A 25,125-nucleotide genomic window follows, 5' to 3' on the forward strand; every position below is an offset into this window, starting at 1 on the left:
TCCCACCCTCCCAAAACTCATTACTGGAGTCTGACCTCATCTGACTTCTCCTGAAGACCCTCCCCAAACTCCTCCTTTAGACCACCCCTAGATTCCTTCCACAACCTTTCTGTATATAAGACCCCATCTTGCCTCCAAGTGGTGTGAGTGCCATAGAATTTTCCAATACAATCCTTATAGATATCGAGGCTCCTTAAGAGTCTACCCAATATGGCAAACTTTTAAAAACTTTACTTTTCTTTGGCTGAGAGAAGACTTGAGTCAAATTCATTTGGCAGGACCTGGTGTGTTGGTATTTTGGGGTCTCGAGCACCCCTTAACCCCATACCTCTTCATTTTTCTGGTTACCTCTTCAGAATCTCTGCCAAGGAGACACCAAAAGGGAGAATCAGACACAATTGAAAAATGACCGACAACAATAATAGCACCTATTTCCCAGGGTCATTGTGAAAATCAAATGAGATATTTATAAAAAGCTTAGCAAAATGTCTGGGACATAGTGGGTGCTATGTAAATGCTAGCCTTTTTATTTATTTCAATGTGGGCAATTCAGCAATGGATTAAGGGTTCTCCCAGACCCTCAAGGTGGCAACTTGGCCTTCCTCCTGGACCCTCCCTCTGCCATTGTCTCTCACCCCCCCACATCTGAGCTGCCACTGAGGCTGATCAGTCTCACTTCTTTGGCATCTCTCCAATATGTCCCTTTCTCTCCTGGTTCTAGGACCTCATCACCTCATCGCCTGAATCCTTTCAATAGTTGCTGATGGGTCTGCCTTCCTTAAGGCCCTCCCCCCTCCCAAATCCATTCCCCTTTCAGACACTAAAGTGATCTTCCTTATTTGATTAATAAATTCCAGTGGCCCCTATCACCTCCAAGGATCAAATTTTAAAAATGCTCTGTTTGGCATTCAAAGCCCTTCATAACCTAGTCCCCTCTTCCCTCTCCAGTCTTACTCCCTGACACATACTCTTTAGTCTGGTTGTTCCATGAACAAGACCCTCCATCTCTCCCCTCCAGATATTCTCTCAGCTGTTCCCCATGCCTAGAACACTCTCCCTCCTCCCCTTCCCCTACAGACCTTGGTTTCCTTAAAGACCCAACTAAAATCCCTTCTTCCACAGGAGGTCTTCCCCAAACCCTCTTAATTTTAGAGCCTTCCCTCTATAAACTATTTTCTATGTGGGTCCCAAAAATTCAATCAGTCACAAAAGGCAACTGAGTCAGGTATCAATTTACTAGGGAGACCCATGGTTCATTAGCAATTGGATCTAAGACCTTCCTCATGGCCCAAGGATCCCTGTGTTCAGGGAGGGGTTCAAGGTTTTTATAGATCTCAGGAAGTCTTGGGGAGGTCTCAAATCCTAGGGAGGTCTCTCCAGAATCGGGGTAATACCTATGAGTAGATAATGAGGAGTGGGGACTCTTATTCTTGGCTAAGGGCCATCAGCCTCTGGGTCTTTTTCAGCAGGCTTGAACAGGTCATCAAATACAGGTCAGGTACTACAGGCCACCCACTCCCAGTCAGCACAGACCTTCATGTGGGCAGTATTCAGGGGCTTTCCAAAGGTCATAAGGCCTTGGGCCTTCCACTTGTCAACAATGTTCCAGGTCTAGGGCAAAGGTGTAAAATTCACATTCATGACAAGTCAACTGTGGTTTTTCAAGCACTGTGCTCATTGTACACTCACAGGAGGTGGGGTTGAGGTTGGCAGTCACACAGAAGATATCTGTCCCTAGCTCTACTAAAAGTTAAGACAGGCCTAACTAACCGAGTATAAATCTATAAAGAATTAAATCTAACCCCTAACCCAAATATAAGTAATATAATCATCAGTACATAGTGGGTTAATGAATTCTAACCCACATAACTCCAAATCAAACTTAATTTTATCAAACCTGACTGGCTACCACAATCACTGATCCCCATAAATCACAATGAACAGAGTAAATACAGATTAAATTGAGTAGGGATATCAAAATAATCTTCACAGCAATGTATCCTGCCTGTAACTTGTTTGTATGTTATTTATCTCCTCTAGTACTTCTTAAGCCTCTTCAGGACAGGGACTGTCAAATGCCTCTTTGAATCCCCAGTGTTTACCATAGCAGTGTTAAGGAATGCTAAGGGATCCCCTTAACAACAGGAGCTTAATAAATATTTATTGATGGATTATTGCTTGAGGGCTTTATTTTGAGGAGTTTTAAAATTTGGTTAATGGAGGGGCAGAGGGAGAGACAGATTAATAAAGAAATTCTACATATTTTAAAAACTATATTTTTAAAGATTATATGTTTATGTGTTTGTGGGGCTGCTGGATGTTATAGTGGCTAGAACACCTGATGCTTCAAATCCAGCTTCAGGCATATTTATTAGTTGTGTGATCCTGGACAAGTGATTTAATTTTTGTCTGCCTCAGTTTCCTAATCTATAAAATGGGGATAACAATAGCATCTACCTCTAAGGGTTGTTGTAAGGATCAGAAGAAATAACATTTGTAAAGTACTTAACAGTGCTTGGCACATAGTAAGTACTAAATAAATGTTAGTTATTATTATTATCAAAATTATATATTTATGTATGCTATGCCTATATTTATTTCAAAGCTACATATTATATATTAGTATCATGTTATTTTATTGTATATTACAAGATTATATGTATTCTAGAAATTGTATACTTCTGTGCATTTCAAAATTGTTATATATTTTTATTATCAGGTTTACATATTTATAATATATAACAAAATTATATATTATATTTTATTCTAAGATTGTATGCTGCTATATTTCAATATTACACATTCACATTATTAGTTATCTTATGTTCACATTATAACATATAATAAAATCATATTTTGCGTGCATTCTAAAAATTATAATTTCAGAATTATATATTATGTATTTGCATTAAGTGTTCTATTATATTTATATATTTGCATTATAACATAAAATTATATTATATTCTAAGAATTGTATACTTGAGTATGTCAACATTACATATTAAATTCATAGCATTCATTTTATCAAGTTCATATATTTATAATAGAGTTATATATACATTATATGTATATAAAATGTATGTGTATATTCTAAGAATTGTACGTTTGTGTATTTCATATTTATTTTAGATTCACATTATTTTTTATTATAATAATAAAATTGTACATGTGTTCTAAGAATTGTGTATTTCATACTTATCTATTACAGTCACATTATTAGTTACTTTATTATGTTCATAATATAATAAAATTATCCATCATATCTGTATACTTAAGAATTGCATTCTTGAGTATTTCAAAATTATATATTAATATTCATGTTAGTTTTTTATGTTGGTTATTTATGCATGTATATAATCACAATTATTTGAGGTTTACATTCTAAGAATTGCATATGTATGTATTTTTTAAATGACATCAGCTTCTGTGCTCAAGGGCTAAAGCTTAGTCTGGGGGGAGGAACGAGAAGGTGCTCGGCCAGCCGTGGGGGGGCGGGCGGAGGGCGGAGTGAGACTCCAGGGGAGGGTGGGGGCGGAGTGGGTGTAATTGCCGCCCCGCCCCCGGCGCTTCCTCAGGCTCCGCCCCGCGGGCAGCGCGGCCCCGCCCCCTCTCCAGGCCCCGCCCTCCCCGCAGCCTCCGCTGGCCCGTCCGTCCGTCTGGGCCTTGGCTGGCTGCCGTCTGTCCTTAGTGCGGCTGCGCTGGGACGGCCCAGGCTCGGGGGCCCGGGCGGGCCGCGACTCTTTGTCTCAGAGCCGGAGAGGCAGCGAGCGGAGCAGGACCAGCGGCGGCGGGAGCAGGAGCAGGAGCAGGAGCAGGAGCAGCAGCGGCCGCGCAGACAGGCTTGGAGCGCAGTCTGGGGGGGGCCCCCAGCTGCTACACATCTGGATCCGCGGAGCCCCGCCCAGCGGCGGCGGCCGCAGCAGCAGCAGCCTCGGCTCGGCCCCGCGTCAGCCGGGCAGAAGAGGAGGAGGAGGAGGCCCAGGCCCAGCGAGGGGCAAAGCAGCGTTTGTGGGGCTCGGGGGAGGGTCCGGGGCTCCGGGAGGGCTGTGCGGGTGCAGGACCCGCGGACAAGAGGAGGCCCGGGCCGGGCCGAGGGGCTCTGACTGCGGCCGCCCCTGCCGGACTTCGCCGCTCCGCCCGGAGCTGTGTACAAACAAGGACCGCGGGGGCCGGCGCCTCTTAAGGTGGAGTTGACTGCTTAAGGTGGACTGGCGCCTGTGCTGGGGCGGTGGGGGGTGGTCCTTTTCCCCTTTCTCCCCCCTCTTTTTCATCTTATACCCCTCTTGCATCAGACACCCTCAGGATTCTGGCGTTGGGGTCGGACCGGGAGGACTTTAACCCTATCCCTCCTCGGGGCTTGACCCTCGGGGTGCTCGGAGTTAAGCGGCCACCGAGAGAGAAGACCGGGAGCAGGAGGACGGACCCCAGCCCCCCACCCCCCATCTCATCCAGCTGCCAACAATGCCCCCCACCCATTTGTACTTAAGGGGAGAGCAGCCCATGGACCGGGGAGTGGGGGAAAGGAGCCACAGGCCCAGCGACCCCGAGTTCGTGGGAACCCTCCGTGGGCCTGGCCAGCCCCGAGCTCATTCGTGAGCCTGCCCCGCTCTGGAATCCGGCCCCTGGCGCCCGCCACCTTCTACTGCGTCCAGCCCACGTCTACAGCCTTCTCTTTCTCGGACCCCCCACCAGCTGCGTGCCGGACGCCCGCCCAAGGGGATGGAGACAGTGGGGAAGTTTGAGTTCAGCAGGAAGGACCTTATTGGCCACGGGGCCTTCGCCGTGGTCTTTAAAGGGAGGCACAAAGAGGTGAGAAAGGGCGTGGGGGGTGGGTTTGCTTTGGTCCCTTCCCCCTTCCCGGTTTTCAGCCTTCTGCACCCCAGCCGGCAGGGGATCCTGTGGTTGTATCCAGAGATGCCGAGTCAGCACATTTCCCCTGGAGTCTGCTTGGCCACAGTCAACCTCCCCCTAGCATCCCTCCTCCCCCATAAGGGTTTAGAAAGAAGCCAGAGGAGAGAGGGCTTTGACATTGTGTTGGTTACCCTTAGGTTGTGGGGGAGGGCACAGCCCCAGAGAGTGAGAGCTAGCCTTTCCTCAAGGATTTACCATCCATTCCCCAACTCCAAGCCCCTTGGGACAGGGCATTGACTGTCTTCCTCTTTCCAGACAGTGGAGAACTCCTTTAAGAAGTTCTCCCCCCCCCAAAAAAAATACATTAAAAAAAAGAAATTCTTTGCAGATTGGCTTTTTTGGGGGGGAGGGTGGGGTTTGGGTACAGGAGACCTGGGCCAGTGGGATCATGTCCTGACAAGTCTGGGCACCTGCCTCGATGGGCCCTGGACCAAGCTTAGAAATGTGGCTTTCTGTGGTTGGGGCCTGGTTTTCCAGGAATGGGGTAGGCCCTCCTGAGTCTGGGCTCCCTGAAAACATGGGTCTTTGGGTTTCAGAAACATGATCTGGAGGTGGCCGTCAAGTGCATTAACAAGAAAAACCTGGCCAAGTCTCAGACCCTGTTGGGGAAGGAAATCAAGATCCTGAAGGTGAATGGAGGGGCTTGGGGAGTTTGGTGGTTTAGTTTGTGGGGATATGTGTGTATCATGTATATGGGGGGGGGTGGTCAGGGCCCTGGTCCCAAGTTCTGTTCTCCATTGTGACCCAAAAGAAGTTCAGATTCCTACCACTGCCTGCCTGTTTGTCCTCAGGCAAGTCACTGAACTTCTGAGCCTTCATCTGTAAAGTGCCCCCAGAGCTTTCTGTGCAGGGTTTTTCAGGCTGTCAATAAACAGTCTGATAGTCTCCTATCTTGACTGACTGGTGAGTTTTCCTGTCCCTCAGATGCCTTAATCTAAAGTTAAGCACTTTTGCATACCTTAATTGTGCTATAGACATCTATTTATTATCATCCGTGTAATCTCTATTTTTAACCTCTTCTCCTTTTCTAGGAATTGAAACATGAAAATATCGTGGCCTTGTACGATTTCCAGGTACTGATTTTGATTCTGTGGCTAATATTTTGTTTTTTGGGGTTGGGGGGTGGGGGAGAGAAACCTCTTGGGCCACATATCCTACCCTAAGGAGGTGGGAGGGGGCCAGGTCCAGGCCTGAGCTGGTCTCTGCTGACTCCACAGGATGTTTTGGTGCCCACTTGGCCTTCCTGGAGCCTTCAGCTGCTGTGGGCAGCTGTTCCCTGGCACATTAGTGCCTGGGGGCTCTTGAGGTCTTCCAGAGACTGGGCACACACTTCCTGGGTGTATGTCTGGCCCCTCTCCTGCTCTTCAGGGGCCTGGCTGGGGGCCCTCAGATAGAGAAGGCCCTGAATGGGGCTTTTCTCCAAACTTCCTGGGGGAGGATGCTGAGAGGAGCTTCTATAGGCCCACCTGGACTGTTTCTCCTGGGTCTTTGAGGCTTGAGGGGCCCCGGCTAAGGGGGAGCCTTTAAGAGAGCCTCAGCTGGGCTCTTTCTACTGTTTGTTGACATTGCTCCTGGAGGCTGGCAGGGATCCAGCCGCCTCTTTGCGTCAGAGTCTAAAGCGAGATTCCTTTATGGCCAGGCGTGCCAGGATCAGGGGCTCTGCTCCTCCCACCCCAGTGTCATCTCCAGGGCTCCAGAGGCCAGACTACTTTTCCCACGGTGCCCCTCACCCAAGGACCAAGGGGGATATAGAGGGAGGGCAAGGGCCCTCTGTGGCCAGGCCCTGTGGTTTTTTCTTAGGCTTGGCAGCTCAGGAACCTTGAACATGCTTTTGTGGGGAAGGGGGGGGCCCACTGGGGATGAGAGGGGATTTGAATCCTGTTGTGAGAGTTGTTGGTACCCAGGCTAGGGATCCCAGAGAGGGGATTGGAGGCTTTGGTGTTTGTGTCAGTGACAGCTGGTCTTGCTGACTAATGGTTTTGAAACATGTTTACTGAGGATGGGAAGTTTCCGGTGCCCCAGGTTGGACTGGGCTGTGGGGGGTAGTATGGGAGGGGGCCCCGGGGCTGGGAGGAGGAGGAGGCTGCCTCCCTTTGTGCAGCTTGACTGATAGGGGCAGCCCTGCTGAAGATCTGTCGGATATGACTGGGTGGAGCTTTAGAGAACGGCTTGGGGTCATGGGCCTTGCAGATACCTGGAAAACTGGGGACAGAAGACACTGTGTCCCAGGCAGCCTCAGAGACAGGGAGGGACTTCCTCCCTCTGCCCTGTGCCCAGCTCCTGTTTGCTCTTGGGTAGGGGGCTGGGGTGGTGCAGGCATCCCATAACAGGTGCATAACAACACAAGTCAGATGGGGGGAGGGGAAGGAAGGTTCTACCTTAACCTTTGCTTCCTTCCCTTTTTTCCTTTGAAGGGAAAGGAAGAGTTTGTCTTGTACCTGGGCCACTTAGTAGAATCATAAGACTTAGAACTTAGAGGCTATGTAGTTCCACCTGCTCATTTTACTGATGGGAAAACTGAGGCCCAGAGAGATCATATTTTTTTGGTCCAGGTCATACAGGTGGCATGTGATAAACTTCCTGTTTCTGGCTTTGGTAGGCCCAGGATGATTGGGTTTTAGGGAAAATTGTCCCCTGTAGTAGAATCACTGACTTTGGTTACTTTTGAGGTGACCAGACTATTAGACAAATGAAAAATGAAAACAAAACATCTACATTTCCTGTCACCTAGCTGGACCCGGAGTTGGAAAGGCTTGGTTTAAATTCCCAGTTCAGACACTGAACTAATTTTGAGATTGTGGGCAAGTCATTTCCACTCTGGTCCTCAGTTTCCCTGTCTGTAAAAAGGGGAGATTACCTTTAACTACCTGCTTCCACAGGTTATTTTAAGGCCCACATGAGAAAATGCTAGGTAAATGTCCATTATTTATCATTCCTGCTTCTCCAAAGCTTCCCACTCCCCTGGTAGTAGCAAGGAGGGGGGTCCAGAATCCTCTCTCTGGGGTCAGCCTGGCAACTTTTCATAGGATATAGAGATGGAAGGGGTTTTATAGAGGGTTTGTTGTTCAGTTTCTGTAATGTCTTGACTCTCTGTGACCCCTTTTGAGTTTTTTTTTGGCAGAGATGCTGGAATGGTTTTCCTTTCTTCTCCAGCTCATTTTACAGATGAGGAAACTGAGGCAAACAGGGTTAAATGACTTGCCCCGGGTCACCCAGCTAGTGTCTGAGGGTCAGATTTGAAATCTGGTCTCCCTGATTCCAGCTCCAGAGCTATATCAGAGTTGTACTACCTAACTGCCCAGAGAGTGGGAGTGTTCATCACTATTCCTTTTGGCTCAAGGTCAGGGAGGTAGTATGTGTTTTGGATTTTAAATCCATTCTTGTCCCACCTCCAGCCTTGTGACTATCACACCTCTACACAAGACACCAGCCCCCTTGATTCCTCTGAGCCTGGTGAAGCACTTAGAGAAACAGACCAGATGTTTGTTCCTGTTTGTTGTTTCCACCACCCCACCCCCCCAGCATAGGCTAGCCACTGGTTAACCAGGACCGCTACACACACATACACTCCTCTCTCTCCCCCCCTCTCTCTTTCTCTCTCTCTGTCTCTCACCCTCTCTGAGGACTGCCTCTCTTTACTGACTGGGTTGTCTGCCCCCATTTCTGGGCCTCCTCTGGGAAATAGGTTGATCTATTATAATAGAAGTAATTTATGACTCTTTAAGGTTTCCAAAGCGCTTTCATCCTCCCCACCCAAAAAACAAAACAAAACCCTGAGAGGTTGGTGATTATGACTTTGATTATTAGGCTGAGAGGTTAAGGTGAATTGGCTTGGATTCCTCAGAGCTAGCTAGTTAGCATGAGTGTGTTAGGGTTTGAACTCCCTGACTCTTCCCAAATGCAGTGTTCTCCATTATTTCTTGTTTGAGGAAAAAAAAAAAGACTGATTGAGGGGGTGAGACCCATCAGTACCCTCTGTGTGGGCAGTCTGGAGGAGAGGTGGTGCCCTGGCCAGGCATTGGGTGCATAGTGGGTGTGGTGTGGCCTGGCTCCTGGGGGATTCTCTGATTCATAGCTCTGCTCATGTCTCTCCCTGCTTCCACCTTTGGTACCTGGGCAGGGAATAGCTCCCTCCTCAGCTGGGGGATCCCCAGCTCTGACACCTTGAGGACAGGACAGGGTGGGGTGGGTGGAGGGAATAGGCTTGCAGTGGGCTAACCCTTCGCAAGGACACCGTGCCTGCCTAACCTGTTCTTCCAGAACCCTGGGAATTCTTCACAATTGCAGTGACTCAGAAGCCTTTTTTGCTGCATACACAGGAGGGAGTAGTTTTTGTGTGTGTGTACTCACATGTATGTACAGACCTGACTTGGGGATTTTAGTTTTTTTGCTTTTGCTTTTCTTTTGAAGGCTGGAGGAGAAAGAGTGTGAGCTCCTCCTAACCCCATTTTCCTCTTCCTGTGTTTAAAAGAAAGAAAAAAATAACTCATAGACTGATATCAAAGCCAGAATATTGTAGAGGGGGGGCTCTAAGTGCCTTCCAATCCCATGTTGGGTTAGGTTTGCAGAGGCTTTTTCCTGATCTCTGGTTGTTTGAATAGCCCCAGGACTGTTGGAGGGTTGTTCTGGCAGGCAGGTGGTAGCCCTGAGGAAGGGCCTGGCTTGAGGCTAGACACGGGAAGCCTGAGGGTGATGGGAAATATGCCTTGGGGGCCTGTAGGTTGGTGACTTGTGAGATGAGGTGGAATCTGGGGGCTAGAGGGCAGCATTTATCTGACTATTCCCCCCCTCCCCATCTTTTGTCTTTCCCTTTAGGGAGGAGGGGTTGAAAGTAATCCCTCCACATCCTCTCTACCACAACTCTCCCCTACCTTGCCTTTCCCCCAATTATGGAACAGTAGAGTCAGAGGACCCGGGTTTAAAATTCCACCTCCCATCTTTGTGACCTTGGGGCATGTTACAATATGGAGTGAGCTGGTTGGACCAGGTGACCTTCCAGAGATACCTTTTGGCAGCTCTCTTGACCTATAATCCTTGTTTTGGAAGACAGAGTGGTTAAAGTATGCCTGGGAATCAGGAAGACCCTAGTTCAGATTATGCTTCAGACACTTTGTGACCTTGAGCAAATCACTTAACCTCAGAATCTACCTCACAGGGCTCTTGTGAGGAGGAAAAATAAGTAATGTGGAGACCCTGAAGAGCTTTAGAAACATGAGCTGCCATCATTATGGTTATTAACATTATTTTTCACAGGAAGGGGGTGAGAGACAGTAAGGCTGAGGAGGTTGGTGCCTGGTTAGGAAAGATTTTTAAATTCCAAGTTGTTACACTAATTTCCAATAGACCACTCTTTGTTGTTGTTCAGTTTTTCAGTCATGTCTGACTCTTGGTAACCCCATTTGGGGATTTCTTAGCAAAGACCCTGGAGTGATTTGCCATTTCCTTCTCCAACCCATTTTACAGATGAGGAAACTGAGGCAAACAGAGCAAAGTGACTTGCCCAGGGTCACACGGCTAGGAGCTATCTTGAGGACAAATCTGAACCCCAGTCTTCCTGATTCTAGGCTCAGTGCTCCATCCACTGAACCACCTAGCTACCCTTAAATTCCAAGTAGTAGTTCATATTTGATCTATAGTAACATAGGCTATAGTTACATAGACCTGTCTGGAGTGGATGGAATCCCATAGCCAGGCCACTGTCCCCATGATGGGACCTGTACATTTGCATGTGTTGTGGGTCTGTATGTAGGCCTTAGACTGATAGGGGCCAAGGGCTGGTGAGAGCTCCCTGAGAGGAGAGACTAAGGCTGATTTTTTTCTGGTGTAGGGGAGAGAGGTTGGCAGGGGCCCTCAGAATTGGAGGTGTGAAAGTAGGGTCCTTTTAGAAAACAAGTGAATCAGAGCTACCCTTGGGACTGCGGCTGTGCTTTCTAGGGGGAAATGGCTACAGTTTCTTGTTTAAAGCCTGGCTGAGATGGGGTCAGAGTACCATGGTCTGGGTTCCTGAGGGTTAGACCGCTCCAGCCTGTGGTTTCTCCCTGAGTCAGGCCTCCAGTAAGGAAGGAGTTAAGTAGGTCAGATGCTCTCTCAGGCCTTCGATCACCAGACCTGGCCTTGGCTGCTGGGCTGGGAGATCCTATTAGGCAAAGAGACTTAAGTCTCCCAGAAAGAAAAAGGGGGGTGGGGTTGACAGGCTTAGTGTTTTTAGTAGTGTGTGGTTTGAGGGGCTGGAGCCCTCTTTAAAATTAACCCCCTCTCAATTATCTAGGTTTGCTGCCAGCCTAGTGGTAGCTATGGGGTCTCTGTGTCATGGGAGCACACAGATAGTCTTACCTCACTAGTATAGATTGATCTGGAAAAGTTTGGGAAAGTCAGGTATAAGTGATTGTGGGCTTATTCCCCTTTGGGGTTATGTAACCTCTCCTTTTTGTCAATGGAGGTCATATTTCCTGGGGCGAGTTGTTTTTCTCTGGTCCTTAGTTACCCTCTGTAAAATGGAGATCAGAATCCTTGGGTGCTGTTTACCTTCCAGGATTATTGTAAAGAGGCAGGTGTGGTGTGATAGCTAGGGGTAGTGGTCTTGGGGGGGGGGCCTGGGTTCAAATCCTGCCTCAAACACTAACTGCTAGCTTGTGCCTCACTTTCCTTATCTATAAAATAAGAGCATGGGATTCTATAGCCTGTGAGGTCTCTTCCAGCCCTGAATCTGTGATCCTGTCTTTGGAAATAATTTTTTCCAATGTAAATATATAAATTTATATATATAAATTTTTTATTATACACACACAAGAAATGACAAGAGTTTCTGATCGTTCAAATTATTAACCCTTTTCATTTCAACATGAGGATTTGGGGTCTGGACTGATAGTTGGGTTTGAATCTCAGCTCTGCCACTTCTAGTCCAGTCATTTAAACTCTCGGGCCTCAGTTTCCCCATCAGTGAAATGAAGGGATTGGAGAAATTGTGACCAAAAGAGAAATGACTTCCAACAAATAATTTACAAAGAGACAGGCTCTGTGGTGCATCTCTGGAGTCTAGGGGACCTTGGTTGGAATCTTTGTTGCTTGTGAGGTTTACCACCCTGTGACTTTGGGTCTCAGTTTCCTTTTCTGTTAAATGACAAGTTTGGGACTAGAGATGTTTTTTTTTTTTTATCACTTCTAGCTCTGCCTCTGATCTTATGTAGGCCAGGATCAAATTTAAGCTTCTAAATGTGGGGGCCAGGACTTGAACCCAGATTTCCTGGCCATTCTGAGTGACTTCACTGAGTTGTCTCTTATTAAAGGTCTTTCTGTGCTAGCCAGTGGAGATATAGAAACTAGACCATCCTGCCTTCAGGGAGCTTTATCTTCTCCATATATACCGATAAATATGAATAAAATATAGACCAAGTGATTTTGGTGTGTGAGGGATAAGGTGTGGGAGGGAGGAGGAGACCCAGTGTGGCATGGTATCCATGCAGGAGGTGAGGTAGAGGGAAAGAGGGTTTTCCAGAGGGAGAAGATGGCAGATAGAATGTCCTTGACAAGAGACAGCAAGTAGGTGAGTTTGATTAGAATGTAGTCTCATTAAGAATGGATAGAATTTGGGATTTCTTTTTTGTTGTTTTTAAAGTTTCCAGGGGTCCCAGCCTTAATTTGGACCTTAATAAATAAAGGAGTGAGTGGTAAGACTGAAGATTTGTGGTGGTCCAAGCCATGCCCATCCCCAGGCCTAGGGCCAAGGCAACACCTGTTGCCTCCCTGGGGGCAGTTGTTAAAACCAAATTTAGCAGGATATTTTGGAACTTGATGCTCTGGCCCTGGGCAGGCCAGCTCAGACCACTGAGCTCTTCCTCTGCCAGATGACCCCTTCTAGCCTGAGAGGAGGCCCATGCGTTGAGAGCCTGAGAGCCTTGGGCAGGACATAGGAGAGGAGTAGCTTCTGGTGGGCCATACTGGGTTGTCTCCGGTGGGGAGAAGGGGGATTAGATAGGTACCAACAGCTATTGGAGATGCCCTAAGGAATTAAATAGAAGGGCTTCTTCTAGTTAGTACGAGGTGTGAAATATAGGGTAGAAGGAGGGGGAGTTAATGAGGCCTGGGCCCTGAGACATGTGAATTCCATTCTTTTCCTGGTCCCCCCAACTGAGAGCCTGGGAATGCGGTTTGCTGACTGCCTGACCCCCGGGATTGGGAGGGGTTTGGGTCTCACACGCTTATTCCTCTCGCTAGTTCAGTCTCCCTAGGACCTGCCCTCCCAGTCTCTGTAGGAGACTTTGGGCACTTGCTAGGCCCTGCCCTGGCTTCAGGATGGTCCCAAACACTTTCCCTCCCCACTCCCCATGTGAATCATAGTGAATTCTTGGGTAGATGTTGGGGCCTGTGGCTGATATTGTCAGGTCCACACTTCCATTACTAGTGAGTAAGGGAGGAGAAGTGGTAGCCATGGTAGTGGTGGTTAGGATTTGGTCCCTTGCCCAGGTCAGGGGGTACGTTGTAGATAAAGTAGGGCCTGGCCCAATGAGTAGCCTTTGAGAGCAATGCTTAGACAACTGTGGGGATGTGGGCCAGCCGTGGGTCTGGAAGGAGTCCAGCAGTTTAATTGAATTAGACCCTATGAGTAGAGACAGGGATCAAACCAAGCCTGTGGAGACCTGTCTTGCCAGAAGGCGTTATGTTGAGGCTGGAGAGGCCAAGTGGGGGTTGTGGGGCTGAGGAGCTAAGAATCTGAGGGCAGGGCCTACTAGTTAGCATTTAATCAGCAAACATTTATTAAGCACTTGCTACATGCCAGGAAAATCTGCCCCTGGGCCCCCAGCTTTGGTGGGGGGAAGCAGTAGGATGGAGGGTTGGGATCAGAGCTAGGCCTGGCTCCCCCACTATCCCAGGCAGGTTCCTATCTTCAGAATTACTGACCCCTACAAGTTTGTTTGCCCATCTGGCCCTCTGCCTTCTAGCATGGGCACAGACCTTCTTCTCTGAGCAACAGGGAACTGAGTGGTATCTGTGTGATTGATCTGCCCTGTGTGTCTCTGGCCCTGTGTTTGGGGACCCTCCCAGTGAGAGCAGATGGCCAGTATCTACCTCCCTGCTATCTCTCTGCAGCAGCTGGCCCCTGCAGGATGGGGGAGGCTGGGCTTAATTAAGAGGGACTGGGGCAGCAGAAGGGGAGGGCCTCTGTTGTTGCTAGGGAGAGGGAGGAGCTGCTCACTGGATCTGCATGGGACCTGATGACAGGACCTTCAGTGAGGGCAATGAGGTTGCCTCTCCCCAAGGACAGGGCCCTACAGTGTCTGCCATCAGATCGTAAAGGCAGGGTCATATCTCATGTCTTAGAATGACAGCACTCATGGTTGGAAGGAATCCCAGGGATCAGCTAGCCCAACCCCCCTCATTTTGTAGAGCACCCCTAGCCCAGTGAGCGTAGGTCACAGGTCACAGAGCCAGTTCAGCATATCTCTCCCTTTCCAGCCCAGGTTTCAATTCAGGGAGTTTCTCTGAGACAGTTCTGAGTTCTGGGAAGACCTAATCATTTTTTGTTCCTAGTCATTTTTCTGTACTCAGACCTTAGAAGGGTCAAGGACTTGGGTTACCCTCCTTGGAAGGTGAGGAGAGGTGATCTCCCCTGCAGCCTAAATAAACCCTTAAAATTCTGAAGGAAATATTTAAAAAAGGCTCATTTCCCTCAGAGTTAGGGAATCATTCCATTCAGGAGTACAGGTAACTTCTCTCCTTACAATGTCATACTCTCAGCCTGGATGAGGTCTCAGGGGTTTGTAAACAAGCCTTTATTAAATACCTAGGAATGAGAAAGGAGGCCTTTCTGGGGGAGGGAGATGGTGTTGGCAGGAGCTATCATAATTTATATCATGCCTGAAAAGGTTTCAAAGCACCTGACTCTTTTGATCCATATTTGAGGCAGCTTGTATGTGCATAGTAGAGAACCACTCCAGTATCTTTGCTAAGAAAACCCCAAAAAGGGTCACAAAGAGTGGAACAGGACTGAAAAAGTGCGTAGAGGTTCCTGCCCAGTGTTCCAGGGCCTCAGGGTCCAGTTCAGGGGATGGCAAATGGCCTAGTTTATCAGGACTGGAGAGTATTTGAAAGAAAGTAGCATGAAATGAACCTGGAAGACTTGACTTCAGCTTGTGGAGGGCCTCAAACCAGTTTGAAATTGTATCCTTGGGAGCAAAGAGGCCTGTGCTCCCTGTTGAACAATTTTATGGAAGATAGGATCTGAGAAGGGAAGGGGACTGGAAGCTGAGAGATCAATGAGGAGGCTGTTGAAATAAAGCATTTGTTAAGTGCCTACTAGATACTTGATACAGAGACAAGAGTAAATTGTTCCTGCCCTCAAGGAGCTTACATTCCAATGGGGGGGCACAATATGTACACATACAGAATAAATTTATTATAAGGAAGAGGGATCAGGAAAAGCTTCATAGAGGAATTTTGTCCTTTCCCCCCCCTTTTTTGGTCAATCTAGTCGGTGAGAAATCAACCTCAGAGTTGCTTTAATTTGCATTTTTCCAGTTATTAGTGATTTGTTGCATTTTTCCATAACGTCGTAATTCTTCCTTTGAAAAGTGCCTGTTCATATTCTTTGACCATCTGTCAAATTGGGGAGTGGCTCTCATTCTCATTAATTTGAATCTGTTCCTATATCTTGGAAATGAGATGTTGGTCAGAGAAGCTGGCTGCAAAGATTTAACTGGTTCTTGAGCTTCCAGGTAAGAAGGGAAAACGAGGTTATGGAGGCCTTGAACCAAGGTTGTTGGCTGTGTGAATACAGAGAAGGGGCTAGAGATTTTGTTGAGATTATATCTTGGAGGGAAAAGAAGGGGGCGGGGTGGGTTTCAAGGATGAGCTGGAACTTGAGTGTCTGGGCGGGCTGGTGATTGAAATAGGGCAACTTGGGGGTGGTGGTGGAGATTTTCATAGAAGATATTCTTGAAAAGTTATATGTTAGTATTTGGGGGCAACTGGTACAAAGTATACAGAGCTGGGTTTGAGTCCTGCCTTATATGATTGATGATTATGTCATCCTGAGCAAGTCACTTAAAATACATTGGCTCCCTAGGCTTCAGTTTACTTATCTGTGAAACAATTGCATAGGATCTCTAAGATTCTAATTGCTAGGGATCTCTAAGATTCTTTCATGGTTTTTCCTGTGATCCCATGAGTTGTGAAATAGGGATGAAATCTAGCTTTGGGTTGCTAGTAAACAAAGATCTCTGTAAAATTGTTAGTCCTAGAAATAAGAACTACTGAGCTATTGTACTTTGTTCAAGGAGAAGGAACTTTCCCCGCTTTCTTGGCGTCCCCTTTCTCCTCCCCACTCAATAATCTGTTCTGTGAATTCAGATTTTCTCCGAGGATTTAGGACACACCCATCTTCTAGGATGGGTGTCCCGTAGGCAGATGCTGAGTGTGGCTTATCCTTTGCCACCACCCCAAACAAGGTACTAGGAACTGAATTAGTAATGTGATAGGGAAGCCCCCAAAACCTTGGGTTCCATTGAGAGAGGAATAGAGATAGAGCTTTCTGTGCTCATCCAGCCCCGTTTTTTCAGTGCTGCTTGCCACAGTTTTGCGAAGGCTGTAGATAAAGTTCAGGGCCACTAGGATTGTTCACACCATGAGGATGAGAGAGTGTTTACTAGAGGAGGTGAGGCCTGGGTTCAAGTATGAGAATGAATTGAATGTCCTGTGGATGACATGACATGAATGGGAGGTGCTGTATATCAGAAACATCTGCCTCCAGAGAGCTGAAATGGGGGCTCAGTAGGGAGAACTGGGGTTAGGAGTGAAGAGTAGGAAGAGAAGATAAGTTGCTTGTGTAGCAAGAACCGAAAAAGACAGGGACCAGCCTGAGTTCTGCCCTGGAGTCCTCAGCATTTTAGAAGGGAAACTTTCCAACATATTGGGGGACTCTCAGTTGGTTTGGACAAGAGTCATGTAAGATAGTCAGGCATGGAGGGATTGCTATCTGAACCAGTGGAAGGAATTTCAAATAGATGGGATTTTGTTTGTTGTTCATTTATTTCAGTCATGTCTGACTCTTTGTGACCACATTGGGGTTTTCCTGGCAGAGATAGATACTGGAGTGGTTTGACATTTCCTTCTCCAGCTCATTTGACAGATGAGGAAACTGAGGCAAACATGGTTAAGTGACTTGCCCTGGATCACACAGGTAGTGTGAGGTCAGATTTGAACTCAGGTCCTCCTGACTCCAGGGGAGCCCAGTGCTCCATCCACTGAGTCCCCAAGCTGTCCATCTTGCAGGAGTAACAAGAAAAAAAAGTAGTGAGGGGGTATGGTGCACATTTGAACAGAAGAGGGTTGGAATAGCAGCTGGAGTGGGAGACCCCAAGAGACTTGGGAGGCTGCATTTCTAGTCATAAGATCTGGTTCATAATGTACATTATAGCTGCTTAATAAAAGCTTGCTAATTCATTGACTAACCTGAGCATCCCCCCAGCTGATGGAATAAGAAAGAGACCTCTTTCTGGAGTATTTTGTTTAAAGAAAAAACAACCTTGCTTCAGGATTAGATTTCTGTTTCTACCCCCTCACCCCGCCCTTCCCCTAGTCAAAGGCTGGATGCCCACTTGTCAGGTATGCTGGAGAAGGTTCTTGCTTTTAGGTATGATTTGGATTCGATGGCCCGTTTTGGTATCTTTATCTCTAAGAATCTGTGACTATCCAGCCAGGATTTACTGTGCTGAATGTTTGGGAGAGATACACAGAAAAGAAAAGCATTGCCTGCCCCCTAGGAGCTTCTAGTCTACCTCCTGGACATTAGCAGTCTGTTAAGGATACAAGCAGGGCTTGGTTTCTATTGGGGAGGAAGGAAGAAAGAAAGATTACCCATTTCATCATTTCCATGGGTGGGGATGAGACTGTGGTCAGGACTAGTAACCACATCAGCCCAGGTTTCCTCCTTAGCCCCAAAGATATCCCCATGCCCTGTCTCCTGCTGAATGAGCGATTTGTTCTGGGGGAAAGGGAGGAGTAACTTGGATGGCCTGATTAATAACCCCACCTCTCTGCTGGTCTGGGGAAGAGGAGTGTGTTCGCAGCAGCTAAGAGCTGGCCAGCTAAGATATTTCTAGGACTAATGTCACAACTCATCCTGTAGGGGCCACCTGCATTCTTGGGTCGTTTTCGGTGGGGCAGGTCTCGAGGGGTACTGATGATCTAGAACTATGACCCCAGTTCTTAAGACACTTTTCCCCCAACCATGTTTCTTCAGGGCTTTTGATCTGTAGCAAGTGAGATCAAATGTGTTATGAATGGTATTGGATGTGAGTCCAATAAAATGTTAACTTCTTGTAGGTGAAGACTTTTCCTTCTGGGGGGGAAGGGGAAGGGAGTTCTTTCTGGAGTAGTCACTGTGGTGGAGAAGGTTCTCAGTGTGGGGCCAGTGATCAGGATTTATATCCTGACTCTGCCATTTATTGTCTTTATAAGCTTGGTCATGTCACTTAACCAACTTGGGCCCATTTTCTCTTCTGTAAACTGGGGCTGAGGTCCCTGTTGGTCCTAGATCTGTGGTCGGGTGATCCCTTGCATCTTGACACATCATAGGTTACCTAATAAATGATGGTTGAATTGGGATTAAGCAACAGCATGGTCGATTCAGGGAAAGGCTATTTGAGTGAGTATTGGGGGCCAATGTTTTTCAGGGTGCAAGGGCAGCCCAGGGCTTGTTCTACAGCTGTTCCTTTGGGGAAGTAGACCTAGGCCAAGCAGAGAACATCTCGGGAGGGGGACCAAGGGTCCTTAGTCAACAAATGGCTGTGTGCCAGGTATTAAGGATGCAAAAGACATGAATGAAATAGTTTCTGCCCTCGAGATGATTCGTTTATCACTGAGAAAGCCAGGGGGCACAAGAAAGACCTGGGGACAGCAGGTTGACCCTTGGACAAAGTGGGGAAGGCTTTGTGTGGTCATAGGCATCCTCATCCCAGACTTTCCACTGTACTCCCAGCTCCACCCTTTGGCACAGTGATGCTGTAGATTTGGCACAATGATAGCCACAGAACCAGCTTGTGTATCCTCAGTTCTCTCAACTCCTGACCTGCTGTACCCCTACCACCCTGAAGCCAATGAGACCTGGGGAGCTTCCCCCACCAATGTTAGAAGTATCATTCATGGTCATCCATGCCTTACTGGAGGGATCTGATCGGGGCTAGGGGAGCTACCAGGATCCCCCCCAGATCAGGCAGGATGATAGGGGGCTCCTGTACCTTCAGGGTTCAGTTTCCCTAAAACATTCATTATTAACTGCCTGGGAATGTGTGGGACTCTCCCAGGTTCCCTGGCCTGACCCTGCTTAGCAGGAAAGTAAGAAAAAGATGCCCAAGGCTTAGTTTAGCAGATTATTTTGCATGTGACCCTATGTATGTATATGTCTGCGTGTTCTTACCTTTAAGCATGTCGGTAGTTATATGCAAAGTCATGAGGTTATTTTTTTGGTCCCCTTTGTCTGAAATGCAGACCCCCAATCATCAATCATGAGATTTTTAAAAAACATCAGTTAACAAGCTTTTATTTTTTTTGCTTCCTTCCACTCCCCCCACCCCCTCCCAAACAAACAAATCCATGTAACAGATATGCATAGTCACAAATACAATTGGCCATGTCCAAAAATGTATATGTCATTTGCCCACACCCCCCCCCCCACTTCTGTCAGGAGGTGGGCAGCTATCTTCATCATTAGTCCCCTGGAATCAAAATAGGCCACTTAGAGCTGGAAAGGACTCAAGTCATTTTAATCCAAGCCCCTCATTTTCACATATGGGGAGACTGAGGACAGATAGTTTAAGGACCTTGGTTCAGGGTCCTCTTGGTAGTAAGAGACAGAGCTGGCTTCTAGCCCAGATGCAGATTCATTGGCCTTTGTACAGGACCAGGGTGCCATCTCTCTGCTTCTGTCCACACATGACTGTAAGCACGTAGCATCTGTATATTTTTACATTTGGAACTGAAGAAGGATTCCAAGAGCTTAAGGAGGGAGGCCCAAGTCCTGCTGGAGGTGGGGCCTACCTGACACCTATGGCCTGGGAGGAACCATTTAAATAAAAGGGGGTGGGGCAGAGATGTCATTAGAATGCCTGACTGGAATCCGAGGCTGGTACAGGCTCAGAGCCCGCCCACTGCTGCCATGGTCCCAGGGACCTGACTCACCCTCAGTGTGGCACTGACCTATAATTTTCCTGGCGTCTTACATTAAGGAAGCATTGACATGGGCTGTTCCCACAAACCCAGAGAGGTTGCCTAGATCTCCAGAGAGACCGGGGCTCTCCCTTCCATTGGCTGGGGAGCAGCCCCAGCTGGCAGTCCTTGGCTGGGGGTCTCCCTTAACACTCCTGACTTTAGCACTCATAGCATGCTCCTTCTCTTTGACCCTGGGGGTCTGACTTTTCCAAAATCCTCATCCATTGACCACCAGTTATTTTGTGTCTTTCAGGAGGTGGCCAGCTCTGTGTACCTGGTTATGGAGGTGAGCTCTCTGGTCCTGGTACAGTCACAGTGGGAGAAAAGAGGACTGAGTGAAGCTGGGCCTCTTTCTCCTTCCTCCCTTTGGAGATTAGGAGGAGCTGTCTGGATGGCATTAGCTCAGATCTGGGAGGGCCCTGGGAATGTAGTGTTAGAGTCTAAGGGAAGAGCTTTAGAGCCCAGAATATCAGAACTGAAAGGACCCTCAGTACACAGAAAGGTCACCTTAGAGGGCCTTTAAAAGACAGAATGTCAGAGCTGAGGGGGCCCTTAGAACACAGGATGTCAGAGCTGGGGGGGGGGGGGCCTTGGAACCCAGGATGGCAGGGCTGGGAGGGTCCATAGAACACAGAATGTCAGGGCTGGGAGGGTCCTTAGAACACAGGATGTCAGAGCTGGGAGGGGCCTTAGAACAGAGGATGTCAGCTGGAAGGGCCCTTAGAACCCAGGATATCAGAGCAGGAGGGTCCTTAGAACACACTTAGAATGCAGGATGTCAGACAGAGCTTGGGGGTTTTGGAGGTTTTACAGATGGGAAACTGTCGTGACGGTCTAATGTTGACTTTTCTCTTTCAGTACTGCAATGGGGGCGACCTTGCTGACTATCTGCACTGTGAGTAACTCACCCACTCATGATGAGGGAGTAGGGAGCATGCCTACACGCTGGGGAGGGATATGTAGAGTGTGGCTTGCTGAGGATTGCCCAGCCACTGGGTTGGATTTACCTGGTAAACTGGTATCAAGGGACCAAAAGTCAGTAAGAGCTGAATTCAGATCCCTCCTCAAGTACTTGTGACTCTGCATGAGTGGTTCAGCCTGTCTGTGCTTTGTTTTCTTCTCAACGGCATTGTTGTGGGTATCAGTGAGAAAGCAGGGGATCTGTCCTCTGTGCTGTGTGACCCTGGACAAGTCCTTTAGCCTCGGCTTCAGTTTCCTAATCTGTAAAATGGAGATAATATCACTTACTTTCCAGGGTGGTTGTGAGGATGGGGGGAGATAATTATAAAACACTGGCCCATAGTAAGCACTGTATAATTGTTAGCTATGATTATTATCTTAAGTAAAGTGCTTTAGCAAATCTTAGTGTGATAGAGATGCCAGCTGTTTTCATTAGTTTGGCTTTTCTTTCTTTGCTTTTTTATTATCAGCCAAGGAGGCCAACCACAGGTAGAGAGAATAAATTATTAATAAGTTAATTTCTGACCAGAGCAGATGTTATGGCCAAGGAGAGAGGGGGAAGGGAGTACATTGGGGTCTGGAGCTTGGGGCAGGTGGTTTGGAGTGGGGAGAGATGAGGGGTGGACCAGCCCACAGTTAAGACACTGAGAGTCCCAAGGTCACTTCTCTTGACCCAGTCTGGTCAGTGGCCCTGAGGTTTTCGGCCTGCCCTCCAGATCTTCTTTGGGGACCCTAACTAAAGCAGGAAGGCATCTGTCCCAAGGTTGCGGGGCTCCTTAGAAGAGGTATTTGGATTACTCTTGCCTTTATAACCCTGGTTGGGGAGAGAGAGATGGGGCCTTGTGTTTTCTTGTTCTTGGGCATGACAGTGAGTATTAGTAGGGTAGCTACCAGGAGAGGGGGAGGCCTGTGGGAGCTTCCAGAAAGCAAGCCTAGAACCAGGGGTTTGGGATGCTGGGAGAAGGGAGCAGGACTTGCTGGAAGGAGTGCTGGGTCTGGAGAGACCTTCTGGGTGTTTACATCTCAGTTCTTTGTTCTTGGGTTGAAGCAGGCCATGGTGTCCAAGCTTGTTTCCCCCATATAGGGGGGATGAAAAGTGTTGTACTCCAAACTCAAGGGCTCATTTGTTGGAAGAACGGGACAAAACCGTTCATCTTAGATCAGGATGCTCTAGAAATGTGAGTTGTGTTGGGGAGTGTAGCTGGAAGAGGGACCTCTGAGTCCTCAGATGAGGCAAGTAAGTGACTTACCCCGAGGCCATCCATCCAGTTAGTGGCTGAGACAGTTAGAGGCTCTCCATTCCTAGTCCTGGGTCCTTGGTATATTTAGCAGGGCTGAACATTGACTGTAGCCCACAGAGGGGCCAAGGACTCACTAGGGCTATGCCTCCTCCCATGTACATACACACCTATGTGAGCAGTAGGCAGTCTGTAAACATTTGGGTTGATTGAAGGCAGGACTGGTGTGGCCGCCACCTGGCCGGGGGGTACATCAGCCCTAGACCCAACTCCCTGCTCTGTTTACTCTTCTCTTTGACAACTGTCTGGATGGCCTGTCTGAGCTCAGCACCATGACCTTTGGTGTGCTGATAAGCTTGTGTTGTCAGGGTCCACTACAGGGCTGGCATCTGATGAGCTGTCCACAATGTCCAGCCAAGTGCCCAGGAGGCCCGTCTAGGAGGCCCTTTCTGATTGATCTATGCCTGAGCCATTGTTTGTTCTTTGTGGGGTGTGATGGAAGGACTCAGATTATTACAACTCTGAGCACGGGTTGTGGTCTGGTGATGTGCCATGTAGGCCTGGGTGCACGGCTCAGCTGTGTGTGTCCATGCATGCATCCACCTGCCAGTCTGCCTCTGGTACTGCCTGTGCACCGTGGGCAGATCACTTCCTCCTCCCCAGCCTTGGGTATTCCAGTGTTCTCATCTGTAAAATCAGGGTAGGAATCCCGCCCCCGGAGCTGATATGCAAGAACTCCTTGAAGGGAACAGGAGGAGGGGCCAAGTTTAGCAACTAGCTAGTGCAGGGTCTGGGTTCAATTCCTCCATAATCCACTTAGCTTTTGCATGTTTCCAAACTCCAGCTTAAGCCCCCTGTTTCTGTTCTGGTTATAAGAGAGCCTAGAGGAGAGGCAGGTGGAAGGATACTTTGGTGTTGCCCTCCCCTCACTGCTGGCTAAGGCCCCCCCCCCCCCCAATGATGGGGACCATGCCTAACCAGGAAAGATTTGTTCCAGGTGTCTGGCCTTTGAGGGGTGGGGAGGGCAGCTGACCCAGTTTTGTTCCTCTGCCCTTGAGGCATCTTCAGCAGAGTCTTAAGGACCATAGATTGAAATCCAGGAGAGACTTAGGGGTCATCTATTCACCTCCCTCTTTTTACATATGAGTAAACTGAGTCCCAGACTGGTTAAGTGATTCTACCGTAAGGTCTCACAGCTAGTAAGCATTAGAGCCATGGGCCCTGTGATACCAGGACCTTTTTCACAGGGAAACAAGCTGGTGACCATGGGAACTGGGAAGGGAAGGCCATGGAGAGACAGACATACTCACATGTCTGTTCTGTTTTTGCTCCTGCGTCCCAAAAGTTCCAGGTTACTCTGGAGGGAGGAGGAATTGTGAGAATTGACTCTCAACCCTATGACTGAATACTAGAAAAATTGAAATTTAGCCAAAATCAATCCACACAGAAAAAAAAATCTGATGTTATCTGCTGTGTTCCTGCACCCATGGACTTGAGTGGGAGGTGTGGCAGGGGGAAAGGGTCTTGTATGCAGGAGGATATTTTAAAAATTTTTTTAAATTAAATTAGTTTTTAACATCACTTCCATAAGTTTAAATTTTTTCTTTCTCCCTTCCCCCTCCCTCCCCAAGACAGCTTGCAATCTAATAGGGACTCGACACATACATTCCTATTAAACACATTTTCACATTAGTCATGTTGCATAGAAGAATTATTATGAATGGAAGAAACTGTGAGAAAGAAAAAAAAATAAAACAAAAAAGAAAATAGTCTGCTTCATTCTGCATTCCAACTCCATAGTTCTTTTTCTGGATGTAGACGGCATTTTTCATCATGAGTCCTTTGGAATTGTTTCAGTTCCTTGCATTGCTGAGAAGAGCTAAGTCTATCAAAGTCCATCATTGCACACTGTGGATAGTGTTTTCCTGGTTCTACTCCCCTCACTCAGCATCAGTTCATATAAGTCTTTCCAGGTTTTTCTGAAGTCTGCAGGTTCATCTTTTCTTATAGCACAATAATATTCTATTACATTCATATATCACAACTTGTTTAGCCATTCCTTAATTGATGGGCATCCCCTTGATTTCCAGTTATTGGCCACCACAAAAAGAGCTGCTATAAATACTTTTGTACATGTGGGTTCTTTTCCCATTTGTATGATCTCTTTGGGATACAGCCCCAGAAGCTGGGTCAAAGGGCATGCACATTTTTATAGCCCTTTGGGCATAGTTCCAAATTGCTCTTCAGAATGGTTGGATCAGCTCACAGCCCTACCAGCAATGCATTAGTGTTCCAATTTTCCCACATCCTCTCCAGCATTTATCATTTTCCTGTTTTGCCATGTTAACCAGTCTGTTATAAGTGTGATGTAGTACCTCAGAGTTGCTTTGATTTGCATCTCTAATCAATGGTGATTTAGAGCATTTTTCCATATGACTATAACAGAGTTTTAATTTCTTCCTCTGAAAACTGCCCATTCATAAAAGAGGACATTTTTAAACACATTTCTTAGTCCTTATATTTTAATTTTTTTTTGTTATTGAAGTCAAATCATTGAAGCATTTCATTAAATCAAAGAACTAAAGGGGACTGTATATGAAACTAGGAAATTGTTTTTAGAAAATGTACATTGACCAGGTTTCATTCCTATAGTTTTCCAGAAATTTATTCTGTGTGTATGTACCTGCACACATGTATTTGTATTTTTTTTCCTAAATGAAGCTGTCCCCCACCCCCTTTCCCTACACATCCCTCAGAAAGGAGCATCTAGGATAGCCAGAGAGCCCTCCACCAGCCCTTATTTCTTTATATC

General features: G+C 47.4%; 1 protein-coding gene across 4 annotated transcripts in view; it reads left to right on the forward strand.

Moving 5' to 3' along the window:
- Window positions 1-3,681: 3,681 nt before the first annotated feature.
- Window positions 3,682-25,125, forward strand: part of LOC138159228 (serine/threonine-protein kinase ULK1-like) — a 61,100-nt gene continuing 39,656 nt past the window's right edge. For 3 of the 4 annotated variants that reach the window (XM_069085476.1, XM_069085556.1, XM_069085634.1), the window contains exons 1-5: window positions 3,682-4,809; window positions 5,448-5,540; window positions 5,943-5,984; window positions 20,369-20,401; window positions 20,974-21,010. In XM_069085476.1, coding sequence (XP_068941577.1) covers window positions 4,720-4,809; window positions 5,448-5,540; window positions 5,943-5,984; window positions 20,369-20,401; window positions 20,974-21,010 — 295 coding nt within the window. In that variant the 5' untranslated portion in view covers window positions 3,682-4,719. The remainder of the gene's footprint in view (window positions 4,810-5,447; window positions 5,541-5,942; window positions 5,985-20,368; window positions 20,402-20,973; window positions 21,011-25,125) is intronic. The other variant, XM_069085711.1, reaches the window with a different exon arrangement.

The sequence above is a fragment of the Petaurus breviceps genome, unplaced genomic scaffold, assembly GCF_028583685.1.
Source record: "Petaurus breviceps papuanus isolate PSGF00001 unplaced genomic scaffold, PetGlider_PUasm1.0 101, whole genome shotgun sequence".
Taxonomy (NCBI): domain Eukaryota; kingdom Metazoa; phylum Chordata; class Mammalia; order Diprotodontia; family Petauridae; genus Petaurus; species Petaurus breviceps.